At 37.7% G+C, this 16,517-nt stretch overlaps 1 protein-coding gene across 1 annotated transcript in view; it reads left to right on the forward strand.

Moving 5' to 3' along the window:
• The first annotated feature begins 6,829 nt into the window (after window positions 1–6,829).
• Window positions 6,830–16,517, forward strand: part of LOC107725190 (tyrosine-protein kinase receptor Tie-1-like) — a 16,947-nt gene continuing 7,259 nt past the window's right edge. The window contains exons 1-12 of the mRNA XM_016534368.1: window positions 6,830–7,082; window positions 8,183–8,476; window positions 11,870–11,980; window positions 12,257–12,412; window positions 12,509–12,640; window positions 12,747–12,887; window positions 13,699–13,827; window positions 13,919–14,064; window positions 14,212–14,267; window positions 14,550–14,869; window positions 15,033–15,323; window positions 15,442–15,632. Coding sequence (XP_016389854.1) covers window positions 7,031–7,082; window positions 8,183–8,476; window positions 11,870–11,980; window positions 12,257–12,412; window positions 12,509–12,640; window positions 12,747–12,887; window positions 13,699–13,827; window positions 13,919–14,064; window positions 14,212–14,267; window positions 14,550–14,869; window positions 15,033–15,323; window positions 15,442–15,632 — 2,019 coding nt within the window. The 5' untranslated portion in view covers window positions 6,830–7,030. The remainder of the gene's footprint in view (window positions 7,083–8,182; window positions 8,477–11,869; window positions 11,981–12,256; window positions 12,413–12,508; window positions 12,641–12,746; window positions 12,888–13,698; window positions 13,828–13,918; window positions 14,065–14,211; window positions 14,268–14,549; window positions 14,870–15,032; window positions 15,324–15,441; window positions 15,633–16,517) is intronic.

Below are 16,517 nucleotides of genomic sequence, written 5' to 3' on the forward strand. Positions count from 1 at the left end.
GTTGTGTAAATGTTTAAGTAAATATTCAAGATAATTATTCAAATTAAATATAAAAGCTACACTTCGGGTGACCTGAGTTCATGTCTGAAGTAAAGTCTAGACTGTGGTCCTTGCAGAAAATGACAAAAATGGCATTACAAAAATAAAGAAAAAAATAAAAGGAATAAAAAAAATAAAAATAAAAGATGGATGGATGGACCGACAGAGAGAGAGATAAATAAGTAATTTCAGACATCACATGCATATTCTTTTTTTTTTTTAAAGATACTGCATAAGAATGACCCTGCTCATAAAGAAACATTATGGTGTGTGTGTGTGTGTGTGTGTGTGTGTGTGAAAACTGTTGAATTATAAAGTCATCCAGGGGTCTCTACAAAACTACACTACTGAGTCCTGTTATGATTAGTACTTCCTTACATCTGAATTAATGACACAGCATTCTTGGCTGATTGAGGAAAATGGGTCAGATGTGTTCACCTATCAACCAAACATTTCCAAAATCACAACTTGTACACTCACATAATCTTCAGCTGGGGTCATATCCATTTGTTGATGTTGAACATAATAGAAACATATTTTCTCCTTGATCTTTTGCTTTAAGCATGTGCCAGCAGCAGTCTAAATCATTCATTTATACATAAATCATTCATTTATACATAGTCAGAAACGACACACACAGATGTAACAGATCTAACAGCAGCAGATCTGTAGGAAGCACCACTGCTTTCGTTCATCCTCTCCATCATGCTCTCCAAATTCAGTCTGTGTAGTGACCCCTCACTGACCCACGCGGCCTCTCCATCCTATGTTATACATGGATCTGAATGGCACTGGAAGAGCTGGCAGACAATGGGACCCATAGCGAGATGCCCTGCTGTGTGCGGAACATGGATTTCCACTGTACTACCACACCCTAAGCCAACATGGAAATGAGAGGCTAGACTGATGTTTATTGTTCTTAGATAAGGTCCTATTAACATTTCAAAACCACAATGCTAACCATGTAAGCAATACTGTAAATGAACAGCCATAGTCATAAAGAGCCGAATTATGAGTTTAAATTCATGGTTTAGGTACAAATGGCTTGTTGATAAACTATATACTACTGTCAAAAGAACAGCATTTATTTGAAATAGAACATTTTGTAATAATTTAAAGTCTTTACTGTCACTTCTGCCCATATGCAGATGTAATATATGTACATATATTACATTTCCATATCTAAAAGATATTGATATATGCAGCAACAACATATATAAAACATATTAGAACAATTTCATATATTAACATATATTTAGCCCATACAAATATGTATGTTTATGTATGTGTAATTTTTGGACATATATGTCACGTACATGTATATCCATCCTAAAACCTGTCAATACATGTTGATATTATATAAGTAAATATAAAAGATAGACGATGCATTTTAAAAATTCATTACAAAAACATACAGAGTTTTGTTTATATGTTTTAATAAAGTTCCATATATAAATACAATATTGTTGACATATAAGGTTGCTACATACTGTATAGCAATATTACCTTTGATATAGGGCAATATATGTCATCACACTGCCTCCGTCGGCTTGCCTTCTTCCCATAGTGCATCCTGGTGCCATGTGTTTCCCAGCTAAGCGACGCACACGCAGCGGCCATCCACATGATGTAAAAGAAAATGTGATTCATCAAACCAGGCCACCTTCTTCCATTGCTCCGTGGTCCAGTTCTGATGCTCACGTGCCCGCTGTTGGCGCTTTCGGCAGTGGACAGGGGTCAGCATGGGCACCCTGCCTGGTCTGCGGCTATGCAGCCCCATACACAACAAACTGCGATGCCACGTGCATCACTGAGCCTTGGCCGCCCATGACCCTGTCGCTGGTTCACCACTGTTCCTTCCTTGGACCACTTTTGATAGATACTGACCACTGCAGAGTAGAAACACCCCACAAGAGCTGCAGTTTTGGAGATGCTCTGACCCAGTCATTTAGAGAAATTAGATTAAGTGTAACTTTTTTCTTTTACATTTTATTTACACATTTATATTTATTTTTATTTATGTTTTTGATAATTCTGAATTAACTAACATAAATATTACTTAAAGTATAAATATTCCATGTAGACTCTTTTTGAAACAAGACAAGTCAAGAAAAGTATAATTAGAGAATGCTTGATCTGGATGCTCAGTGGTTAGGGAGGTTTGGCCCATTATATGGCAAAAACGTTTGCATTGTTTGTGTAGGAAGGAAAGGAAATATGAATTGAGAGTGTAAGAGTGGGCAGGGTGAAGATGTCTCAGGCTGCACACGCACACTCTTGAGACAAAAGCTGAGGAGAGGATGTGCCCTCTCACCTCTTTTTCCCTTCCTTTGTCCTTTGTTTTTTACTCTCTCTCTCTTTCTCTTGTACTTACACTCTCCACATCCTCCTATTTCAGCTTTCCTATCCTTGACCCTATCTGTTAAAGATCCTCTTATCTCTGTCACTCTACATCTGGCTGACTAGGTAAAAACACAAAGACATCTTCTTTTCCCTCAAACCGTGTTTATTATTTCACGGATATGGACATCCATGCCAGATGGAAATTTTTATATGATTGTTCCATTGGGCCGATGGTGAAATTGTATGAGTTTTCAACAAACATCATTTCAAGACGTGTGGGAAGAGATGACAGATTTTCAAGGAGAGGTTTTACGGCTGGTGCCGTAATTTTAGCCCCGCTATCACAAGAGGAATTCCGGCAGTGACCTAAGGGTATAATGGAGCACCTATAGCGGTATGAGTCCCATGGTGAGCTTCCTCAACAGGGCTGCATGCCCATGAGACCGGCTTCTGTATCGCCAGCTCACACTCTCACATTCTTCCACATTCAATGCAGCGGCACTCAAGGAGTGAGTCAGTGCGTGTGGAGGCCTGCCAGCTCTCATCACAATGGGTGGAAATGGGAATTTAATACAAACTTTCTCACATAGCCACAATACATCTAATAACACTCACAGTTGTCCCCTCCCTAGTCAATAACAATTATAGTTGTATTTAAGGTTATCATAATCATGCTTATGTATGAGATTCCCACGATTTATCTTGCTTAAACAATGTAAAAGTCTTCAATGCCACTTTTGGTCAATTTAATGCATCCTTGCTGAACCCTTACTGAACTGACCCCAAACTTTTGAATGCATAAACGCATAAATAACTTTTTCTTTTTAAAACAACAAAATTTTATTTATTTATTTATTTGTTTGTTTGTATGTTTTTATCTTTAAACTTAAATAGTAAATAGTCCTTAATTTCTTAAAGTACAAATAGTTTGTACTTGTTTTATGATATTTTATTTATTATTTAATTATTCTTATGTTTGAGATTCCCACAATTTAACTCACTTGATGTAAAAGTCTTTACTGTCATTTTGGTCAATTTAATGCATCCTTGCTGAAGTTTTAATTTGTATTTACTTTTTTTTTTTTTCACTGATCCTAAACTAGGAATGGTAGTATATATTCCATATTTGCATAAAATCTATGTTTATAACTGGTATGTATGTATGCATTTTATTTATTTATTCATTCATTCATCTTAATTCACGTAAATAGTAGGCCTACTTATTATTATTTTTAATTTACAAATACAATAACTCCAGACTTTTATGAAGTTATTTATGACTAGAAGTGCAGGGACAGGAACATATCATTACTATTGCTCTTACTTGAGGGTCTTTTGACTTGGGATAGAAACCACCTAGAAACTATCAAGAGCAAACTAGCAATGCCCTAGTGCTGTGTTGGAGAGTTATGCACAGGAAAACATCACTTTCACCTACACTGAAAAAAAAAGTCATAGTTTATAATTTAAAGATAATGAATCCTTATTGTATTCTGTTACTAGGTAACTAGGCAATAAAGTTTCAGCAACACTGTGGTAAACACTTGAGCATTAAAAAAATAACATAATAAACACTGAAGCCTTTTGATTTCCTTTACATGTGTACTGGCCACCAGTGTGTGCTTTGTCTCTTGAACTCATGAAGGAAAACGCCTCTGCCGACGAGAGAAAATAATTGGCATTCATCATCACTTTCATAATAAATAGGAGACAAAGCAATTACTGTGGGACTACAAAAGGTGACTGGGACAATAGGCGGCAGTCTGGGGGGAGTGCGGTGGTTAAATCTAGTCTCTCTAAGTACCTTGTTCTTGTGAGTGTTTTCCCCACCCTGGCTCCATGCATCCACAGAATATGTTGACACAGTGTCTACTACTTTCCCGTGCAGCTTCCTCATCCAAACACTTTATCATCCAATGCTTTATCAGCCAGTTTTTTGTATATACACAAATACACATACACCCAATACAAAAACACACGTATCCAAGACACATTAGGATATAAAGAAAGAACAAAAGCAACAATGCAAATCATATTTTTTCATATTGTTCTTTTATTCATAGAATATGACTATTGATACTATAACATTTAGCCAAAAAAGATCTGTGCACGCAACTGGCATACTGTATAAAAATGTATTTAGCTGGGGTCTATATTGAATTTATACATTTGGAGCAATGGTTATCTTGCAGCTGGTTTATTGCTTATTTCTACAAAAACATGTGGGGTTGGTATGTTTAATAATTTTGAAAAGTTTATAGTCTCTTATGCTGAAAAAGCTGCATTTATTTGAAAACAAACAAACAAACAGTATATTGTGAAATATAATTACAATTTTAAAATAACTGCTTTTTATTTTAATGTATAAATTATAATTTATTCCTGTGATGGCAAAGCTGCCATTACTCCAGCCTTCAGTGTCACATGATCCTTCAGATATCATTCTAATATGCTGATTTTGTGCCCTAGAAATATCATTATTATTATTATTAAGCTATGCTACTTAATATTTTTGTGATACATATTTTTCAGGATTCTTGTTGAACAATGCATATTGAAAGATAAATATTTTGTAAACTTATAAATGTCTTTAATGTTACTTTTGATCAATTTAATGCATCCCAGCTAAATAAAAGCAATGATTTCTTTAAAAAAAATACATTTTTAAACGATAATGTATACTAAATAATAAAAATGATCAATTAAATAATAATAACTACTATGATGCATCAAAGACTCTTAGTCTTTGGATGCGTCATAACGTTTTTCTTTGCAGTAACTGTAAATATTTAAAATGTGATGATAAATGTAATGTGTTTGCATTTGTGTTTCACTTATGTGACCAAATGGGCAGGATGTGGGTGTGACCTGTGAAGATGACCTGCTATTTGTGTCTGAACAGTGTAGAGTTCATAAATATATGTACCAACAATGCACACAAAAGCAAGAAGACCTTCGCCTCAGACAGCACTTCTAAAAACAGCAACACGTTAGATGTTTCTAGTCTAAATCAGCACTAACAAATCTCCAACTAAACTCTGTTTTAATATCTGTGTGCAAAAAAGAAATGACTTTTTATCTGTCTTTTGCTCTTGGAGTGGAAAACAGGAAAGTCAGAACAATGTCAGTCTGAGTCAGCTTTGATTGTGTGATGTTATCAAGAAACAGACAGAAAACATACGCATTCATTTCAAAAACCATCCCTCTACAAATCAGTGAAATGTGTGAAGACGGTGTAAATGGGTCTGTAGACATGCGGCGGTGGGCTTTTCCTCTGCTTTTCCTCTTTTCCTCTCTAAACTAGAGATGACTGAGCATTTAGACAAAACATAAAGTCAGGGATTGTTTCTCGTTTCCTGGCTATGACTGATGTAAGTATTTACAAGATGCCTGCAGCACCATGGAGCTTATTTACACAGTAGGCAAATATGCCATTACAGTATTCTCTGATATTACAGTAATCTCTGTTCTTTATGACAGTTTGCTGCCTTGAGTGATGGGGATATTAAAAGACTATGAATCCAGACTGTACCAGTGCATCATTAGCAGCCTTAAAAAGAACAGTTGACAGGAAACATCTGAATTTTCACATAATATGAGATCACCTGACTTAATAAATCAGTCCACATTTAACCTAGCATGCTGACATGAAACAGTATTTTGGGCACACTTTTCTTCCTTAGTTGTGTGTATATATATATATATATATATATATATAAAGTTAGCTATATGTGCACTTAAAAATCAGGAACCATGTAGGATAATTACCTTTAATATAATATAATATAATATAATATAATAAGAAGAAGTCACAGTTCTGAATAAAATGAAAATGCTATAAAATAAAATAAATAATAGTGCTTCAGTTGTTATATGCATATGCCATTTTCCTATTCAGTCTATATTTTGTCTGCAATTTTGCATTTTGTTGTTCATGGTCATTTTAATACATTTAATTGTTTGATTTTAAGGAAATTTTTATCTACTTTTTGTATAATTTTACTTTTAAGTTGAATGGGACTTTTTAAAGGATATTTAAATGTTTACTGACATAATATGTATAAATATGTATCTCTATGTTTAAATAACAATTTATAAGTAAATGTTTTGCAGAGATATAATTAAAGAACATCCCTGATCTTGATCAACTGACCTTAGTGCCGAGTTCACACTGCACGATTTTAGCCCGATTTTTCACTCGCCGACAGGTTTTGCGAAATCGCCGACAAATGCCCGAAATCGGAGGCAAATCGGTGCTCGTTCACGCGAGTGACAATTCAGACACATCCAGTTTTGTGTGAGTGAAATTCAGTGAAAATACTTGTAGTACAAACAGTTTGACTCTCTCTCTCTCTCTCTCTCTCTCTCTCTCTCTCTCTCTCATCCCCTACGCCTCTTCCTTCCTTTCCCACCCAAAGTATGAGTGTGGAGTAAGCAGAAGAGTTGAGTTTTCTGCGTGTCAACAGCACAGATTTCCACGCGTAGGGTGAATCAGTGCGCGTACATTCACAGTGATCGTAGAAATGCGCAATTACGCGCGGCGACGGCTGGCGAGCTGGAAAATCCCACTGGAATGACAAATCCTGTTTTTGGATAATTTGTTTGTTTTTTTGGATAAACTAACGGATTATCTGAAAGTGAACATAAAATGACAGTCATGCTGCATTTAGTCTGCCTCTTGTGGGTCGTCGACATATCTGGTAAGTAGCCTACTGTTGTTGTTACACCAAAAAGTTTTCACAAAATACGTATTGATTGATTGGGAGAGTACAATTGGTATGGGAAGCCCAGGGCTAATTGTCGCAAAGGCTATCTCATAATAGCCATCTGGATTTGAGTCAAAATGATTGAGTCATTTGTATGTTGGTTTCAAATATTCTATACAATATTTTGGTCTATATATATTAGAATGATATTTGACAATTCTGTGCTCACAATTCGCTTTTAAAACACAATTATTTATTTATTAATTTTTTTTTTTCAATCCTCACAATGTACAACACACACACGCTTAATAAAACTGTATATGTAGGTTCAACTACATAATGAAGGCAGATTTAACTGAAAGTTTGAACTGTTTTCTTGGGAAATCAGTAATTGTTGTTAGATTTTTGAAAATTTTATTTATTTATTTGTTTTTTTAAATCAGGGTAGGCTATCACAATTATTATTGTCTGGGTTGTTTATGACAGGTTCAGCTGTAGCAATTGTAGCAACTTACCTCATGACAACATATAGCAACAGCCCCAATAGCAGATTAATATGTGTTCAAAATTGGACAATAACAGTGAAAAAGTTTTGTTTTTTGTTTTTCTGTACCCAACACTTTATGGCATGTGCCTATATAGATATTGACTTCACTGGAGTAAAAAGTGTGACAACTAGCCCCGGGCTCCTCTACATGTTTTCATTATTTTGTACATGGGATCTAATGGTATTCATTGTGGAATGATGGCTTTGGATCCTCTTTGTTTCCTGATATTGTTCTTGTGTTGAGAAGGGCACATAGTGGCAGAAAGCCAGGGGAAATGTGTGAAATCAGGAATGTGGATGTTCCTCTATGGTGGCTCCATTGTTGTTGGTATTTTGTGATCTTAATGTAAATAAACAGGAAACTGTACTGAATAAGTTCTAGAGTAGGTTTACATTTTCACCCTTAAGTGATGAGAATATTAACTTTTTACTAATATTTCCTAACTTACTAATTTTTTTTCTCTCTCTCTATTAATTGTTTTCCAATAGTTTTCCAGTTTTAGTAAATTGCATTGCATTAATCTGTATGAAATGTGTCCTCTCTCAGATGCAGTTATGGATCTCACCATGACCTCTAACGGGGCCACATCTCCTCATAATTTCCGCCTCTCCTGCATTTCTGGAGAGCGTGACACAGATGGGATTCAGCTGAGCATCACAAAGGACAACAGCATTGTGCTTCGTGCAGATTCGCCACGTTTTGATGTGCAGAGCCCACAGACTAAAGAAGTGGTGGCTACTGGATTTATAGGCTTTGACCACAGTGGGATTTTCTACTGTCACTCAAAAAGGGGCTCTGACCAACCTGGCAGTGTTACTCTCATCAACAACTACAGCAAAGGTACATGATGGGGGGGGGGACATAACTTATAGTTCACCCAAAAAAAAAAAAGAAATTCTGTCATCATTTACTAAACCTCATGTTGTTACAAACCTGTGTGATTAAAAACCCCCACTAAATTAGATATTTTGAAGAATGTTTCGGTTGTTTCTGTTCTTACAATGAGAGTCAATGGGACCCAAAACAACACTGCACCCCACTGACTGTCATTGAAATTACACACATATATATATATATAAAATAAATCAACAACCCTTGAGAAAATTTTATAACTATCTTTTTTGTTTTCTTTAGAAGAAAGTAAGTCATACAAGTTTGGAATGACATGAGGGTGAGTAAATAACGACAGAATTTTCATTTTTGAGTGAACTCTTTAAACGTTAAAACATAGGTCTTCAACCCTGCTCCTTGGGACCCACTGTCCTGCAGAGTTCAGCTCCAACCCTAATCAAACACACCTGAACCAGATAATCAAGGTCTTCAGGATCAGTTGTAAAGTTGCAGGCCAGGGCCCTCATTTATAACCGTTGCGTACGCACAAAAAACAGCCCTGAAAGAGGCATACGCCACTTCCTGCGCAAAGGGTGGGATTTATAAAAACAAACTTAACGGGAAAGTTTGCGCACCTGCACGCAAACTCTGACCCATGCGTACGAACTCTTTTTCCTTGAGTGAGAAAATTAATGAGGTGAAAACAATGATTTTAAGCTATGTTTTCATGTCGATATATACATTTACATTAAATAGTCCACTCTCATATGGAGATAAGGACTGAAATTACATAAAGTCATTACACAGAACTTAAGCCAAAATTATATGAATTTAGACATATTTGTAGTAAATGCACTTGATCTCTTTTCCTTTTATTGACAGCGAGGAGTGCTATAAGTGCACAATAATTAATCTTTAAACTGAAATGCAGATCTCAAAATATTTTTAAGCGAGAACAATGATCAATGATGCGCACTTACTTCGATATTATGGCGGACACTTGGTCGAACGGTCCATTATCCAGTTTGGATAGGTCCAATGATAACCGCTTACTGTACAACCGCAGCTGCACAGAGGTGTTGATGTCCCCACTGTCCTGCAGAGTTCAGCTCCAACCCTAATCAAACACACCTGAACCAGATAATCAAGGTCTTCAGGATCAGTTGTAAAGTTGCAGGCCAGGGCCCTCATTTATAATTATAACCGTTGCGTACGCACAAAAAACAGCCCTGAAAGAGGCGTACGCCACTTCCTGCGCAAAGGGTGGGATTTATAAAAACAAACTTAACGGGAAAATTTGCGCACCTGCACGCAAACTCTGACCCATGCGTACGAACTCTTTTTCCTTGAGTGAGAAAATTAATGAGGTGAAAACAATGATTTTAAGCTATGTTTTCATGTCGATATATACATTTACATTAAATAGTCCACTCTCATATGGAGATAAGGACTGAAATTACATAAAGTCATTACACAGAACTTAAGCCAAAATTATATGAATTTAGACATATTTGTAGTAAATGCACTTGATCTCTTTTCCTTTTATTGACAGCGAGGAGTGCTATAAGTGCACAATAATTAATCTTTAAACTGAAATGCAGATCTCAAAATATTTTTAAGCGAGAACAATGATCAATGATGCGCACTTACTTCGATATTATGGCGGACACTTGGTCGAACGGTCCATTATCCAGTTTGATAAAACAAAAATGAAGCTCTATATACTGTGAGAGTCCAATGTATAAAGCACAGGAACTATGAGCAGACGTCTGAACTCTAACTGCTGCAATCATCTTCTCTCTAATACATCATTCTGAAGTCATATTTTAGAAAAACAGCGTCTCATTTTCATATCAGAGCGCTGTATGTTGAAAGCTCTGGGCCCTGTGACAGTTTGGCAGTTGTGATTTTGTCATTTTTTCTAAATCGTGTCCTTCTGGCTCTGTTCTTTTCCTTGTTTTCAGCGAGGGAAACAGAATTGGAGACGGTTTCAGCCGCTGATCAATACAAAGGCCCCAGCCGCCCGTCCGGCGGCCGCTGATTGTGGAGAGGATCCTGTCGCAGTATGGAGGCTTTCGGTTCAGTCACGCTCAAATCAAAGCGTGAGGAGAGCCAGTAATGGACGACTAGCTGACTTCAAACAGACCAGGGGCCTCATTTATAACCGTTGCGTGCGCACAAAAACAGCCCTGAAAGAGGTGTACGCTACTTCCTGCGCAAAATTTGGGATTTATAAAAACAAACTTGACGGGAAAATTTGCGCACCTGCACGCAAACTCTGACCCATGCGTACGAACTCTTTTTCCTTGAGTGAGAAAATTAATGAGGTGAAAACAATGATTTTAAGCTATGTTTTCATGTCGATATATACATTTACATTAAATAGTCCACTCTCATATGGAGATAAGGACTGAAATTACATAAAGTCATTACACAGAACTTAAGCCAAAATTATATGAATTTAGACATATTTGTAGTAAATGCACTTGATCTCTTTTCCTTTTATTGACAGCGAGGAGTGCTATAAGTGCACAATAATTAATCTTTAAACTGAAATGCAGATCTCAAAATATTTTTAAGCGAGAACAATGATCAATGATGCGCACTTACTTCGATATTATGGCGGACACTTGGTCGAACGGTCCATTATCCAGTTCGGATAGGTCCAATGATAACCGCTTACTGTACAACCGCAGCTGCACAGAGGTGTTGATGTCGTGTGAAGTCATCTCTACATTTGAAGGCTTACAACGGTAAGATTTATACGTTTCCTTTTTAAAATACTTTGTTAGTGACGCGCCGAGTCAGACAATTTTACACTGCAATAAATAGGCCTATCTTTTTCCACTCAAAATAGATAAAAGATATTCACATTATCAGCAAACGGTGTTAAACATGGTGTCACGTGGATGGGAATATGCATGGAAATGATATGCAGATGAGGTTATGCATAGTAAAACAAGGCGTTGTAAGCTCCATATATGGTGATTTCGGGGAGGAGTCGGGGTGGAGATCTTCCCCTGATCGGGATTTATAAAGGGATTTTGCGCAGGTTCTGGCGTACTTTTGTGCGTACGCCAAATCTAGCTTTTGTGCGTACGTACACTTTTAGGATGAAATCTACGGAACATTTTATACATGAGGCCCCAGGTGTGCTGAAGCAGGTTGGAAATAAATTCTGCAGGACAGTGGGTCCTCAGGAGCAGGGTTGAAGACCTATGCGTTAAACAGTTTGATAAAACACTTAACAGACAGTTTTTGTTAAAGTATTCAATATCTGAAATATCTAATCTAAAATATATTATTTAATAACCGGAAATATATTTGTCAAACTAATCAGACTGAAGAATAGATTTTATAAATGTGTTATACCAGAATACTATTATTATTATGTGTTTTAAGGTAACTTTAAACCAGTGAGGGTCACGCTGACGGCCAGTAAAGGAGACGAAGTGAAACTAATCATGGACGTTGTTGGGACAGAAAGACGAGACATTACTTGGAAATTCAATGGTTAGTATAACTTTAATCTTATTCTTTACGATGTAGCAAGATTCATGTCTAAAGAGCATGTATGCAACATTTTATACATATTGGTACAGCGATTCATGAGAATATGTTTTAAATGATATACATACAAAAAAAGAGAAAAATGAAAAGACAAAAATCCAAAATGGGACCTCGTGCAGAAAAACAAAGAGGTTCCAGTGAGATGTTTCCAACAAGATGATCAGTAAATGGATAAGCAAAAGATCAGTAAATGAATGAACCATTTACAATTTGCTTTAGGTAACTACTACTACATGACTCCTATTGCTGATGTTCAAAACTGCACAGCAGTTCTGGATCTGATGAAAGTTGATGAAAACAATGCAGGGATTTACAGTGTCAGCTACGTTGGGGACAGTGCTCTTTATAGTGCCTGGATCCGCCTCATCGTTCGTGGTAACATAATCAGTATCACATAACTCATTTAAATATATTCAGAACTTTGGATTTTCTATTCTAGTGCTTGATTTTTCTTACCTGTGTATTTTCTAGAATGTCCAAAGAATAAATGGGGCTCCGACTGTGACAAAGACTGTCCCGAATGCTTGAATGGAGGCGTGTGCCATGACAAAGATGGAGATTGTGTTTGCCCACCGGGGTTTATGGGAATGCGCTGTGAGACAGGTATATGAAAACCATTTATATGAAACTGATCATTTGCATCTGTAGAGACTATTCATTTAAGGACTTAAACATAAAAATCTTTTTTTTTCTGATTTTGGTCTTGCAGCCTGTCGAGAAGGAATGTTTGGTAGGAACTGCCAGGAATCCTGTAAGTCGGAGAATGGATGCCAGGGCTTGAGTTTCTGTCTCACGGATCCTTACGGCTGTTCTTGTGCCAGCGGCTGGCATGGAGATCGCTGTAATAAACGTGAGTTTAACATAAGATCCCTTTATATAAGAACTGTTCCCTCCGTGCAGAGTATCATCTGGACCCAGCAGAAAGGATTCAGTTCGGAATTAAAGTTTAAACAGGTGCTGCTGGAATGTGCCAGTAAAAATTCAGCTTCCATCAATCTGACCAAGATAAGCATTTCTTGCTGCTCTGTCCATTTGTTTTAGTCTTTGTGGAAGCCGGTTTCTACCTCGGGTTAAATAAAACACGTAATTGTGAGATAAAGTTTAAAATAACAAAAAAAAAAGAAGTCACACTGTAACATTGTGAAATACAAAATTGCAAATACAGGAAATAGCCACAATTATGAGAAATAAAGCTGAAACAGAGTGATATAAAGTCAAATTGTGTTATATAGTCATATTGTGAAATACAAAGCTGCAATTATAAGAACAGAAAGTTGCAACTGTGAAAAATAAAGTCAGCTCTGAAAAATAAAGCTGCAATTGTGAAATTAATGGCACAACTAAGAGAAATAAAGTTGCAATGCATTATAAAGTAAGATATGTGAGACAGTAAGAATTACAAGAAATAGTAGTAATTGTAAGATAAAAAGGTCTCAATTTTGAGATATAATGTTGCAGTTGTGAGGTATAAAGACACACTTGTGAAAAAAACAGGCTTCCAAACTTTTGGAATAGTTACACAAACATTTCCAAATTTCTTGAGGTCAGAGCTCAGACACTAAAACATAATGACTTACTGAATCCTTATAAAATGTTTGTTGTCATGTTTAATTGTTGAAATATACAATAAAAACACAGAAATTCCAATGTTATTTTTATAGCCTGTCTTGAAGGAATGTACGGCGCTGACTGTCTTTTAAGTTGCAACTGCAAGAACAAAGGCAAATGCAATCGATTCAGTGGCTGCCAATGTCCTACAGGCTGGAGAGGGCAATACTGTGAGAAATCAGGTCACCCTTCAAAACTACTTTTCCATCTCCTCTAAAATCTATAACGTTTGTTCCTCTTGGCGCCGTTTGTCTAACCTTATCCCTCTTTCAGATCGTGCACCAGAGATTTTGGACATGGCCAGTAACCTGGAGGGAAACTTGAACTCCAGCCACAAGATCACATGTTCTGCAACAGGCCTTCCACTGCCTAGCCATATGAGTATTGAGCTACGCAAGCTGGAAAGCACCGTTCTTAAGGTGAAAGAGTCATAAGAATCTTAATAAGAAGTTGCATATGAAGTTGAAAAAAGGAATGCTTATAAAATGAAAAGTTAGAAAGTACTGTTGTGCCTATCTTTCTAATGTGACTACTATCTTTATGATTGTCTGCTGTTGATTTCTCAGGCATCCCACACTACCATGGACTCCAAAAAAAGCACAGCTCACTTTGAGATCCCATAAATTTTCAATAAATGTGTTGAGATGAGATTGAGTGACATCTCAACAGAATAAATAAAGGTGGGGGCATATTTCCTCATGATATGAGAAGAAGAGTGGGGTTCTTTGAGCTGAAGATGGAGATTTGGATGGTGTTGACATGGATGTGATTGTCAAATACTGGAGAAACAGACTGGGAACAAGTCTATAGATAACCAATATTTTGACTGTTGACTCTCAGTCAATATTTGACCCTGAAAGACTGACTCTGAGAGCAGTATAGTTTTTACGTAACTCAGCTGCAGCGGACAGCATCTGATTGCGTATTCTGTGTCGCTAGAGCCCACGGCCAGGCCGGAGATTGATTCCTGCTCATTGGAGGGCCGTAATGCCACCATCAGGTGGTCCCTGATTGGTACGTCCCGAGAAGCCACTGGCTTTTTAGTACAGCTCAACGGACCACATGGAGAGAAGCTGCAGGAGGAAACCACCTTCCTTAATGTACTCTCCATCAAGCTCTACAATCTGGAGTATCACAGGGACTACCAAGTGGTCGTCAGGCTGATAAACTGTGGCAGCCATGGGCCCCCTTCAAAGCCCCACCATGTTCACATCTATAAGCAGGGTAAACAGAAATCTTGCATGTCCCCAAGAAAGCGCAAGTAGGTGACTGACTATAAAATAGGACAGGAATGTTAGACAGGAAGTGGTGGAAACTAATAACTCACAAGTGTGTCAGAGTGTGAAATGAAACTGAAGTGGCAAAATTACATATGATCTCTCTCCAGGTCCTTCTTCTCCCAGGAACGTCCAGGCAGATGCTCTGTCCATCAATGCAGTCAGGCTTCACTGGCAGCCACCTGAGGACCCCAATGGAGGCATTGTGAAATACAGTATTGAATACCAGCCAGTGGGCCAGAGCAGCTTTCACCCTTGGGTGGACACAGACGATGGCAACAAAACCATGAAGGATGTGACATACCTCAATGGGAGCACATTATACCAGTTCAGGGTGAGGGCTTTCTCCAAGGTGCCAGGGAAGTGGAGTAAGTTTGTACAAGCCAGGACACGTGGAGACGGTAAGTGACCAGAGAGAATAAATGTGTAAAAGACAAAAAATAAAGCCAAAATATGAAGTTAAAAGCTATTCTAAAATGCGCTTTAAAAAAGGCACTTACTGTTTTTCATATCAACCAGGATTCTCAAGCTATATTCCCACCACTCAGCAAGTTGGACGGCCAAAGGCTGAGGATCATCAGCTTCTTTGGGCTGTGGTTGGGTCAGTGGCTGTGACCTGTGTGACCATCCTTCTGGCCCTTTTAATTCTCTTCTACATTCGTAAATCTGTCCTTAAACGAAAACGGACATTTACCTATCAGTCTGGATCGGTGAGCAGACACTTTACTTTATTACTTTATTTCTACTAGGGCTGCAACGATAAATCGATGCAGAATCAATTCATGGATAGATTCTGAGATCTTCCGAATGCATCGCGATTCTCTCTGCAATCGATTCTGAGCTTAGATTTTAACAGCAGATGGTGCTCTAATCTAGTTTTTATCCACACACTCAAATGCTTATGAAGAAGAGCGCTTGTGTGTTCAGCTGAGTCATGTAATTTCACCTTGGCTCAGAATGCTTTTATGACGCAAGATAGTGCTGGGCGGTATACCGGTTCATACCGAATAACGGTGTTTATTTTGGTTATGATATGAATTTTTAAAATACCGCAATACCGGTGTATGTCGCTGAGGGAACAGCTGTATGTGTTACTAAGCGTGAAAGTTCCGAAACTGAAGCTGTAGAACTAATAGAACGTGATGATGACAGAAGAACTCATCCACAATATCCACATTGACCACCACAAATATCCACCGCCCCCTGCCATCAGCTCCCGCGTCTCACACACGAGCGCGACTTTAGCACTAGATTTAGCAACTTTCACACCCTTTTAGCGGCTTTTTTCCATAGAATATTCATACTGACAAACCTAGCGACTTTTTTGGATAAACCTTAGCTATGGTTCAGTTGGAAGATTTCGCCTGTGCTGTCCCGCGAACGCGAGGTCTGACTTTCCCGGAGAAGTGTCACCTCTCTCGGCGTCTGTTCTGTGCGGTGAGCGGCAGAGAAGTAGCGCATTCAGTTGGCCGCACCGCAGCCGACTCATCAATAAATGAGTACAAAACAGCGTTTCCTAGCACCTGTCGCTTACTGATTGTTTGGAATTATAAATATGAGCGTAGTTCGTCTGTTAATATCACATGCACGTTTTT

The sequence above is a fragment of the Sinocyclocheilus rhinocerous genome, unplaced genomic scaffold, assembly GCF_001515625.1.
Source record: "Sinocyclocheilus rhinocerous isolate Xijiao unplaced genomic scaffold, SAMN03320098_v1.1 scaffold1838, whole genome shotgun sequence".
Classification (NCBI taxonomy): domain Eukaryota; kingdom Metazoa; phylum Chordata; class Actinopteri; order Cypriniformes; family Cyprinidae; genus Sinocyclocheilus; species Sinocyclocheilus rhinocerous.